Source organism: Pholcus phalangioides, unplaced genomic scaffold (assembly GCF_987345545.1).
Source record: "Pholcus phalangioides strain wild (caught in Gottingen) unplaced genomic scaffold, Ppha-v1.0 ptg000017l_1, whole genome shotgun sequence".
Classification (NCBI taxonomy): Eukaryota; Metazoa; Arthropoda; class Arachnida; order Araneae; family Pholcidae; genus Pholcus; species Pholcus phalangioides.
The window spans coordinates 20,460,173-20,472,643 of record NW_028301610.1 but is presented as its reverse complement, the minus strand read 5'-3'; the positions used below and the strand labels follow the sequence as shown (position 1 = coordinate 20,472,643).

Sequence of the window (12,471 nt, the reverse complement as noted above, 5' to 3'; positions counted from 1 at the left end):
TTAGTAAATTGTTTATTGGAAAAAACTTGTATGTGCACATTGTTCTATATATATATATGTTTGAAAAAATTATTAAACACTTTTTTTTTCTCTCTAATTTTTATTTCATTTCTTGCATTGAAAGTTCTTTTTACAGCAGTTAATTCGCGGAAATATTCACTGATACGAATTTTCGAAGTGGAAGCCTTCACCAAAATGAAAAACAATATTAGAAATGTATGTTGTTTTTCTATAAAAAAATAGTTCCTCTTTAGTTTTGGAAAAGAAAGGGTATTTCATGTACGAAAGTAAGTATTCATTTTTATACATTTTTTTGAAGATAAAGAATACATAATTATTGGCAGAGAAGTGAAAAAAAACGGAATGTACATGTCTCGTATTTGGAATTCCCCATTGCATTAACATGGTCAGGAAATGTTTTGCCCGGTTCGCTCCAAAAGGGTAACGCGGTCGCGCAGTCCTCACTCCACTTTACTTATAGCTCAGTGAGTATATGCAGGGCCGGGCTTAGGGATTTTGCGCCCCTCCCCCAAAAATTTTATGTAGTAGCTCTTCGACTAATAAACTTTGAGTTATGAACATAAATCTTAAAGGGAGAAAAATTGTTCAGGAAGAAATCATTTATTATTTCAGAAACTACATTATCATCAGAGTTAAATTGATTTCAAGCCCAAAATAAAGTATTTGAGGTCCCTCAAGAGAATTTCAGGGCCACCATTACCAGACGCGGAGTCTGAAGAGAAAATGATCTGTATGACTCTCCTTTGAGTTGTGAATAATTCTTTTATATCTGATGTATTATCTGGAATAATCACTATTGTTTCTACAACTAAAACATAGCGACCTTGTTCTATTATAGGAAGAAAAAAAAAAAATTTTTTTTTACATTCCCACATATGCTGGACTTTTATCGCAGAGCACTGTGTGGCCTCAGCTGCCACACACCCCCGAGGGCAACTCTGGTGAATTTAATCGAATAAGAAAAAAATATGTATGTAAAATAGCCATGGTTTTTTGCAGTGCATTTGTGATGTAAAAACAAAATCAAAACAACATGGACCCCAGAGCTGTCTTCTCTTACTCCGCCTTGGGTGAGTCATGACGTTAACGGCTACAAACTTACTCTAAATACAGTATTCTGATAATAAAGAGGTAGAAATATAGCTGAAGAAAGGCATTGAAGGACCGGACGCACCCCGCTTCCCATCTCAAGGAGATATCAAAGCGTAAAAATTGAAGAAAGGCAGTCAAACCTCACTATCCGGAGCAAATTTATGATGCTGTGCAGGGCCGCAACCCCAAGTAGTTGCCTGACATCAAAAAGGACGTTTTTTGAAAGTCGTGAAATGCCTTTTTCCTGACGTCATAAAGTAGGTGATTATTTCTAAGGCGACTTGATAAGGGTAGCGGGCTCGTCGACAGCCATTTTGTTCTCTCGCTGGGGGCGCGGTAGCCCGGTCGATAAGATGCTCGCCTAAAGTACCAAAGGATGTTTAGAGGTGTCGCGAGTTCGATACCCGGTTCGTCCTTGTCAGAAAACTTTCCTGACACAGGGGTACAACAAAAAAACGGCGACTTGACCGCAGCAAAAATTGCTACCGCAGGGAGTCCCCCATCGAGGGGTTAGCGCACCAACCTCTCGATGAGTATGAAAAACAAGCCTGCCGTTCGGAATCGGCAATAAATTGTAGGTCCCGGTCTAATTAGCCCTCGTGTGCAGAAAATGACCGTGGTGCGACAAAAATGATCAAATGATCTCTCGCTGGGATCCTACAGGGTTGCTGCACTGAATACTGCTTCGGAAATGACGCCAGGTAGCGGGAGAAAAAAATTTGCGTCGAGACAGCATGGTAACCTAGCAGAATTTTCCAAGCAAAAAAGTACGAAAAATTCGATTGAAGAAAAAAAAAAATTAAAATTACGAAAAAAATGAATCGCGTTTTAAAATTGCTTGAGAAAGCATAATCTCGAATGGGGATTACGATACAAAATTCAATAAACACTCCTAAGCAATGTTTTGTATTGCCTTTCAATTTATAGCAAAAATGCTGAAATATATATGCAAGTGGAAAAACTGCTTGATACCTAATTAAAAAGGGAGGTGGGAGGATGAGTTGGCTTTTTCAAGGGGGAAAAAATGATTATAGGACAGAAAATTTAAATTTAATTATTAGATTAATCATATAATTTCCCAAACTTTGTTCCATCATCCCCTTCCTCTAACGAACCCATAGGAAATCTCTCTAGCTTCTACTTTGGAAATACTGGATTAAATGAAGGAAATAACTTTTTGGAGTCATTGAAAAAATGCAGAGGTAGGAAAAATAAATAACTTTGGGACCACCATTAAGACACATATGCCTCTATAATATAGAGATGAGGTGAGAATATTCTCCTGGATGTAAAAATTGGACAATATTCATTTTTCTAATAAATAATTTAAATGTTTTCACTAATTTTTGTTTATATTGTTAAATATAAATCAGTTTTCATTGCCTGATCACCCTCAATGACAACTTTTAGTTTGAGAATATTCTTCAAGTCATGATGAGAGGTTTTAAAAGCTTGGTTATAAAAGATTTTAGAAACCTTTAGATTAAAACCTTAAGAAATTATTTTAAAATTAGATAAATTTTCAGAAATAAGTTCACAACGAAAGAAATTAAATCAAAGTTGATTGATAAAGAAAGATATTCTTATATAATCACCTTCATTCTAAGAAGATACAGAACTGTTTTCTTCATTGTACATATACTTAAATTCTGTATCACTCACATTTCTTTAAAAGTTGTGCAATTCAGCCCTGTTGGTTCAATTTTCTTTCTTTCAAACTTTATATATAATATTGTGGTCTACAAACTTCAATATTCCCATCTTCTTGACAAGAAGAGAGGAATAATCTCTGGAAGAAGTAACTGAAGAATATTCTCTGGAAGGACTTATTAATAACACTTCAGAATAATACTTATTTTCTATAAAAATATTCCCCAGTAATTTATGGAAGTAGTTCTTCCAGAGAATATTCTCATCAAGGAGAATATTTTCTGGAAGATTATTCTCGAGAATTTTACATCTCTACCTCTATATATTAGAAATTTATTTCTGCCAGTTCACACGATAATTTTAACTTAGTATGTCATTTCACTAGAATTTTCTTGAATATACTTCAACTGCTGAATAACACACAGAAATACAGGTTAAATTATTTCAAGGTATAAATTTATTTACTTTTTTAAACAAATTATGCAAATAATATATATATATATCTCATGGAAGCACAGCTTCACCTATGGAAGAATGAACTAAATTAAACAAAACCACAGGGCCAGCATAAAGGAGGAAGGTTCGTAGCTTTGTAGCTTCATTCAGTCCTTTAGGCTTTCTTATGAATTCTGCAGGAAAAAATGTTTTCAAATAAAGCAAACGAGTATTGAATTCTGCAGTTGTTTTGGCATCTAATTTTAATGGAACTTTGCCACACAGCCAAAAATTTAACAGTTCCTGCATAACCCCTAAACACACACAATGCATATAATCCAAGGGGAAATATGAAACCATGTCAATATCAAGAGCTAAAAGTGGTGAAGTTCCAATGTGATGATCTTTGTCTCTTAGTGCTCGAAAAGATTTGTCATTGCAATTTGTTGCATTCAAATCTACTAAAGCAACATTTCTACCCTCTGGAACATACATCCCATTACAGCTGCATTTATCACATGAAGTGTATCCCCCATGACCCTTTACACATTTTAAAAATGCACGTGCAGGAGCATCACAAATAAAAGAATGCACTTTAATTCCAATGGTCCTGCCCTTGAAATAACAACCAACATCAAACAAATGCTTAAGTTCTAAAACTAGATGATTTAGAATTTTTTCCAGAGGCTTTGGTTTCGAGGTGCCACAAAATATGCCAACTACTACAGGAGTGTTTATTAAACAGTCATTAACTCACATCAAAATAGGCCAAAATTTTGAAAAGTGGTAAACCATCGATGTTGAATATTAATTGCAAGGTATCACAAGGAACAATAGGATGTTTAGAAAAAAATAAAATCAAACGCTTCTCCACACCAAAATAGCAAAACTTGCCATTATCTCATTTTTCTGTGTCTAGGGCACACATTAGGGAGGATACCTAACAGAGAAAGACTTGTTTTAATCAGATTAGGATGATATGGAGAAAAGTTTCAGCAAATCGGTTATTGCTATACCAGGAATTTTATATTTGACAGCCCACTTCTTAAGGCCACACTGAAGAAGCTGGGCTCTTTGTCTTTCATAATTTCTTCTGCATGTTTTGGTGCTGTGCAAGAATCACAAAAAAAAAAAAAAAAAATTAAATACTTACTTTGATTTTCAAAATTGTGTTTATCACAACTATGTATCACTGGATTAATTTCACCATCATTGCAAGTCTCTTCTCTAGATTGATCTTGATTATTTTTAAATTTATTTTCTTGACTATGATTTTTTAAAAATCTATCAATTACTTTGTTGACTCTTCTTTTCGTTTGTCTCTTACTGATAATTCCTTCTTTCGGCATGTTGCAAACGAACTACAGCTATCTCAAAAATTCACAGCTGTTTTTCAACAACTTTGATTGCTGCTGTGGTGCATGTTTTAACCAAATTTTTATATAATTCTTTATTGTTACATCAGAATTGCCTGTGGCTTTTTTCGCAGCTCCTGCAAAATAGTGGTACAAGAAAAAAAATGTTCACTTGAATATGTAGAATTACAATAAATTTTAAATATAAATAGATAACTAAACAAAATAATGATTTCTCTCTCATGAAAAATATCTTGTACAAGCTACTAGAATGTCCAAGCTGTTCAATTTGATGCTAAGAGACTTGACTGAAAGAACACCCCATGCTCTGAAAACATAGGCTCTTTTATTTTTCACTGAATGTTTCATTTTACATGAAACGGTTCAGAAACTTTCATAAAAAAAAAAAAAATTATGCAGAAAAGGTAGAGAAAATATTGCCATTGTGTTTCCTTAAATAGCAATAACAATTTAACAAATTTAACTTTGAGGTGACTCAATGGTACACATATCTTGTGATAGTGATGTACGTGTGGCGAACTTTTGCACCTGCTTTTCCAGGATCTTTAAAGTTGAATTTTTAATTCAATTAATTTTTTTGCATGAATGTTAAACGCTTAAAATATAATACAGAGTCGGTTCATGCGACAGTCTGGTCTCAAAACAGTTTTGTCTTCTTTCGTCCTTTGTTACTTGCTGGATTAGCCAAGTGCAAGCAAGAAGCAGGTGCAAAAGTTCGCCACACGTACATCACTATCACAAGATACATTTACTGTTGAGTCACCTCAACTTATTCATGAAAAAAGAGGCAAGTATTTTTATTAATCCTGGCTACTTTTTCGAAATATATGTATATACACAGCAGACTCTCGCTAACCCGGCACACATATCAGACCTCCAGGGTGTGCCAGATTACTAGAAGTTAATTGAAGCGCATTAAATTAACAAACTTCCGTGCACTGACATGCATTAACATGTTTTCCTCTTTAATGGGGTCAACGAAACCCACCTAAAAATGCTGGATTCCTAGATGGCCAGATTACTAAGTCTGCTTAATTGAAAATTATTTTCACTTCACCACACAGTTTAGTTCAGTCTTCTATTATTTCTGATATATAAGTACACATTTTCAACATACTTTTTTTTAATGTTGCAAAACATGAAAATCTTTCTCCTGGCATTATGTAACAAAATGAAAGGTTTTACCATAAGTTGAAAGCGATAAAAGTTTAAGAAAACCTGATTCTATGGCATATACAACATCAAGATGTAACGTTTTAATATGAAGACACTGCTTTAAGAGCGCCTCTCTTGCTTCAGCAAAACTAAAATTAAAAATCTGTCGTCCCCATTAAATTGATGGGAAAAAGTAAGAAACACGTAAAAATGTGGTCGACAAAAAAAAAAATTGTTTTGAGTATCAGTGCTTGGTCAAATTGAAAATGAGCAACGAAAATAGATTAAAAATTTTGATTGAGAAGCATAAATATAAAGTCAAATGCTGAAACAGGCGAAATGCTATATTTTCACCATGAATTTAAACAAACATCTTTGCATATATCAGCTTTGGTTGACATTAATTTTTAGTTACCTTTTTTTCAATTTCATAAGAATGATCCATACGCGAGAAGAGTAACTTTTACTGTAAACACCAATTTTTTTTTACTTAAAAACCAGATACATGATATTAAAAACTTACGTAACAAAACAGTGCACAGCGATGTGGATTCAAATGCAATTTTGCTGTTTCTTCCTTTAAATGTTGTATTCACACGCCAACCGATCAGTCAATAAATCCCGTAATGAGTCATTCACTGCTCGCACAACCCCTTTGCCCACTCTGGAAGGCAGGTACTGGCACTGGAAAGCATATTTATTGAAATTGTAATCAGAAAGGACCAATTCCATGTGACAAAAACTTGCATTTGTAACTTCATTTGAATATTCTGGTTCTAAGCCCATTTCAGTTTCATAAAAATCACAGTAAGCATGCAATGATTAATTATCAAGATACACTTACCAAATTGAAAAAATTGTTATCATCTTGCAGAAACTCTTTCAATCATCTCATCTTGTGGGAAAAACATCTCATCTTGTGTGGTAAGAAGAAGAGAAATGGGCAAATCTACAGGAATCTGTGACAATTCCAGCGTCATGTTTTTGTTCAGTTGTTTCATGCATTGTAGAAGCTGGTTATTCTGTTCTCAGATTTCTACGAGTATACTTAAAATCTTATCATTAGTTTGTGGACTAACAGGAGTAGTGAGGTCTTAGGAGTATTGAGATACTGACTTGCTTCTATCTCCAATTCTACAGATGAAAAAAAACAATTCAATTTAAGCTAATTACTAGAGAATTTAGATGAGAAACTTGCAATAAAATGTGATTAAGCAAACGAAAAGTAAAGCTTGGAGGCCAGCTCAAGCCCTATAATAATTCATAAATATAGCATGGTTGTTTTTTTATCCCATTTTCCAGAACTGGAAACTCCACACTCCTCCTAATGTTATCTTCATATCAGAACCTGGTCCATGAAAAATACAGTAGACTCCAGACTAATGTGGCAAAGGGCAGAGTTGGCAAATTTCTTGCTGTGGTGGAAAAAACTGCAGTAAAAACCATGGAAAAAAATTGCTTGTTCTACTTGTATATCCTACCTGTTAGGAAACTATTATTCTCATTCAATAATTTCTCTTGCTCAGGTTTCAAATATTCAATATAACTGGCCTCGGTTTAGGTAGAGCAATAGTATTTCTCACATTCTTATCATCACTTTCACTGCTGCTGAGAATTACTGGTTTACGTTTTCGAGGCCTGCAGCTTTTCGTGCCCTGTTAAAAATTTTGTTTTTAAACGTGAATATTAGGTTATGGCAGGCAGTAAATGAGTAATTATTGTTTATTAAGTGTAGGAGTAGGGTTCATATGTGGAGTTGTGTGGTGGTGTGATGTAGGAAAGAAATTGGATATTGTTAATGCCACGCGTGCTATATCAGTGCCGTCGTGATCAACGGGCGACGGTTATCATCTTCCGCTATCAATGACTGGAAATTTTCAGTGATGATCGGTGCAAATTTTTCATTGGATTTGACAGCGGGAATGTCAGCTTCAAAATGGTATGATGATCATTCAAACATTCCAATTAGCTCGAAGTGGATGGTATGATTACAAACTCTGGATATAAACTTCAATGGTTTTCAAGCGGTCAAGCTGGACTACATTTAAGGACAATCTGGACATGATAGGGGTGAGTGATTTTCGAAACTTGATAGCAGAGATCATTAACCAGAACATTTGCTATAATTCAACCTGTTAATCGTTGCCATAACTTTTATAATTGGTGAGATATGATTTTTAAAAAAGAATCCAATGTTGTGTGTATGACTCGTCATTTTCGAACCAGGTGACAAGTTTTATTATACATGTAAATGGTTTTTGGACTTTCCACTGCATTTGATCATGTTTGGTGTTTGAAGTGCTGAATTGTTTCTTTAACTGATTTTCTTTTGCCAAACATTATACTATAATTTTTTGTGAACGAATTTCATTTGGTGACCATTCAGTCAGGTCACACATGTTTCTCATGTATTGGTGTTATTCATAATTCGTAGTGGTATTAATAGTTTTGTAATGAATTTACATTTTTGAACATTTTACTATAATTTTTGTGAACGGATTTGATTTGGTGACCATTCAGTCAGGTCACGCATACGTTTCTCATGTGTTAATATTCTTCATAATTGGTAGTGGCGTTAATAGTTTTGTACTGACTATGGATAAGTCAAATAAGACACCTATACGGATCCCAGCTTTTGATTCAAACATGGACAAAAAAGAAACTCTTGTGGGAACTTCAAATCAACCAGACTGCACAGATCACCCATTCCATACGAACATAAACACGTCAAATCCAATACTAGATCTTGAGAGAAGCGAGCACAATGAACGGGATAAAAAGAAAAAAGACCAGTGAGATCATCCAATCAACAAGAAAGCCTCCAACATTCACCAAGTCTTTAAAAATTTGGACAGGTCTTTCAATGAAACCTTCAATATTAGCTCCCGTTTAGTAACATCGGAAAACTCAGATGTCTCAATCTCGTCGTCAAACTCATCGTTTGGCTCCCTCTCATCTTCATCGTCAACGTCAGACGTGGTCTACAAACTGAATTCCTGCAACTCACAAACATCAATTTCGAATAAAGCAGAGCTGATAAAACGGAAACATAAAATGGGTATTTTCAGCATACAGAGAACATCTTCATTTGTGCATAATGAACAACTAGAAAAGCAAGACTCGCTCAAGTTCAACATAGAAGATACAGAATGTCAGAGTAGAGTCTTTCGAGCAACTGATGCCTCTAATGAACCGATTGCACTTACAAGTCAAGTAGCAGTGAAAATCCCATTGACAGAAAAGACAAAACATAGATCTTGAAACAACGGAAACGAAAACTGAACCCTCAATGATATTGAATAATAACACTCTACATGATCTACAGATTTCCTCTGTAGAAGAAATGGCGAGTAAGAACGGGGAACACGGCAGTGAATCAAAGACACACCTCTCTGCTGATGATCTCAATTACAATGATTCCCAAAGTCAGTTGGGTGTTTCAAACACACCACCTTCTTGCCGGCGCAAACAGCTTGGTAAGCTAAATACTGACATATCTTGTGACCCTGAATCTCACTCGAAAGGAACGTCTCTCTCACTAAATACATCGGCGTTCCAACAACCCAATCACTTTCCTTCGAAAATAATGGACTCATCAATTGAATCATGAGATGAAGGCAGTTATATGGATTCTCTACCAGAGGGAAGTGATTACACCGGGAACGACAAGGAACTTCAGACAATGCTTGACTTTTTAGACTTCAAGAAAGAGAAACTTGATAAAAGCCACTTTCTCTTACAAGAGAAGTCAGCAGAAATACAGAACCTCACTTCGCATAAAAATTCCAAAAGTTATAAGAGTGGGAAAAACAAAGAAAAGGTCTCGTAAACAAAACATCAAGTCTCAAGTTAAGAAAAGGAGTGGGGAGAACAATACTGCCAATATGAACATTTCCCAAGAAACAAAGTTTAAAAACCTCCAAGGGGGGGGGGAAAAAAAAAAAGAGAACCTTGAGATAAGGGTAAAAAAAACAAACTCAATATGAAGACAAACTTTGCTCTCAGAACAAGAATACCAAAAAAACTTCTCGTTGGTTAGAAACAACCAACTCAGCTGAAAAACCTGTCAGACAAAGTTCATCAAGACTTAAGGAAAAAGACAAGAACCTCGCCATATTTAGGGGTCAAGGAGGTTCTAAGGATCTCCTCAAGCCCATTTTGATAACAGAAATGCAATCCAGTGATAATTTGAGTAAAAATAATTCTGTAACCTTACCTTCCCAACAAGCATCATCTGAAGTCATATCCAAACTCAATGGTCAACAAGTATATGCACAAAAAACGATGGGTGCCACTACTTCAATCTCAACTGATTTTTCAGCACATAAGACACTCCAACCAAACGTACAAGTACTCCCGGAGGAGCTTCGGAAAATTTTGAACTCCTATACAAGTGATAAAGCCAGAGGAAATGTAGGGTTCTACATTCCCGCTAAACAACGCAAAAGAAGCAATAAAATAATTGATGCAATCAATATTGAGGCGCACATCCTCAAATCAACTAGGGACAACTTCTGCCAAACAGAAATATCTTCTCCTCAGGAACCAACGCTCACTTCGACTACACATTTTTTTACTCAGTCGCATCAAGACCGTCTCTCAGCTCAACCACAGATCGAGGAACTTCTCCAACAGCAGATTAGCAATATGGGTGAGATGCGCAACAGAGCACCACAACCTCCGAAACCACAAAGAGATGCCGCCAAAGAAACTCACAGAGAGGCTGGAGTCAACACCAACATTCCAGAAGTATCGCATGATCTGCGACAATCAGAGAAAGTTATATTATCTCCATCTGCAACCACATCAATTAACACTGCAACTAGTATTAAAGCTGTCAACACCTACATCTCTGGAGTTGGAACTCGGGCAAAACTTGAACAGTGGTTAAGCAATAATTACAACCTCCCTGCAGCGTCACTGGAAAAAACCAACTCTATGATAGATTCTATTGTGGAATGGATTGAGGGACTATAAAACAAGAACTCAGTGGTTTGACACCATCACCACAAGGGCAATGCCTTGAAAAACAACATGGAACAGCGAGAAAATCGGTAGAGAAGAATTTGCCCATTGTGACTAATTCTGAAAAAATCACACAGATATCAATTCCAATATCTTCCCCTCCTCAACAAAAGGACTCTATAATATCAAATCATGTAGATGAATTGAATGACAGTTCATCTTCATATGTCATACTTGACGAGATCTCTTCCAATAAAGAAAATCCTTACCAAGAAGTCAGCTACAGGAAGAAGCAGAGGAAAAACAAGAATCGGCAAATCTATTCAGTGCTGTTATACAAGAACAGATTGGCTCAATCACATCGAAGTAACAGCAACAACCAAATTATCAAAAAATTTGAGAAAAAAATTCACAACATAAGACATATTAGAAATGGTACGGCAGTTGATTGTTGCACTAAAGAAGACTAAAAACATCCAAAGATTTATACTCAACAACCGAAGCCTCCGGCAGTACATATATGTTGTGTGCCCAGGGGCCGATGATTTCAAACAGCACTGACCTCAACCGCAAACATATGCAGGGGTTAAAACTTCAAATAACAAGAACTTTGGACGTACTTTCAATAATAAAACAACAGCAATGTATCAGAAAAAAATCAAAAACTCTTGGGTGATATTGTCTATGAATCCGAGGAACAGAATTATAAGAGAGAAGCCTCTTCAGCATTCAGATTTGGATCCGGCTTGGTTTTCTACAATCGTTGTCATCTTAAGAATCATAGTGAAATTCGAAGCAGTCATACTACATATGCAGGAATCTCTTGTGCTAACCAGGGAAATCTAACCTCAAGAGCTTGTAATACCGTGTATAAGTATGCCGATATCAATGAATCTAAACTGACATTCAACGCTATTGACCAAAAGGAGATTAAACAAGTAATGAATGACTTAGAAGAACAGTTAAAGTATAGCAATCTACAGGAGCTCATTGCTAGTATAGATGAACATAAAGGTCAAATTACTTTGATATGTACAGACTCGTCGGCTGCAAAGGTGATAAGTTCGGCAGTCGCGAACAATTTCAAGTTGAAATTACACTTGAAAAATTTATAACAAGTCAACATATCGTTTTCCTACTCATATAAGTCAGGTATTATAGATAACTATTTTAATATTACATTTTTGATATACAATGCCTCAAGATAACTTTAAGGACGCAATAGCCAACTCCCGGATAACATGTCAAAATAACAGATGGGAAAAACACCCAAGATTAAGTCGAAAAGAGCAAATTCAATGCTCTTCAACGACACCGTCTCCAATGGGCAATTTCAAAATACTACAAATAAATGTAGATCGAACTAGAGCGGCAATAAACTTGCTCGTAAATACAGTAATCAAGGACAAGATTGACATAATTGCCTTGCAGGAGCCAGGAATACCAGGGAAGCCACTGCGCAGATTTCCGAAAAGATGGATGTCCAGAAATGGGAAAGCGGCAATCCTGGAGCTCAATCCAGACATTCACCCTATGACATATCATTCGAGCAACAACATCACATCGATTAGAATCTCACAGCCTCAACATGATCTAATATTAGCTAGTGCATACTCTTCACCAAAAGATTGTGTTGAGAATGTTCTTAAACAAATGGACCAACTATTGAAACTGTCCACACAAGCGAACTTATTGTTGTGCTGCGACCTCAATAGTCATCACCCGTTCTGGGGAGACCATAGAACAGATACTAGAGGAAATAAGCTCATTGATTATT

The 12,471-nt window shown here is 35.8% G+C and overlaps 1 protein-coding gene across 1 annotated transcript; it reads right to left on the bottom strand.

Annotated features, from left to right (window-relative positions):
- Nucleotides 1-3,223: 3,223 nt before the first annotated feature.
- On the bottom strand, nucleotides 3,224-4,547 carry LOC149072518 (uncharacterized). Its single transcript, XM_089247224.1, has 3 exons — nucleotides 4,526-4,547; nucleotides 4,241-4,306; nucleotides 3,224-3,950 (listed from the first exon to the last, which is right to left on the bottom strand). The coding sequence occupies exons 1-3, from the start codon at nucleotides 4,545-4,547 to the stop codon at nucleotides 3,268-3,270; spliced, it is 771 nt and encodes a 256-aa protein (XP_089103350.1). The 3' UTR covers nucleotides 3,224-3,267.
- Between the last annotated feature and the right edge of the window lie 7,924 nt (nucleotides 4,548-12,471).

Bases quoted from the DNA above. Each gene is read 5' to 3' on its own strand.
- LOC149072518 (XM_089247224.1), bottom strand. From the start codon at position 4,547: ATGCCGAAAGAAGGAATTATCA. The intron at 4,307-4,525 runs GTAAGAGACAAA...ATTCTTGCACAG, and splicing joins GCCGAAAGAAGGAATTATCA to CACCAAAACATGCAGAAGAA. The intron at 3,951-4,240 runs GTGGGCTGTCAA...TTTTGATGTGAG, and splicing joins CTTCAGTGTGGCCTTAAGAA to TTAATGACTGTTTAATAAAC.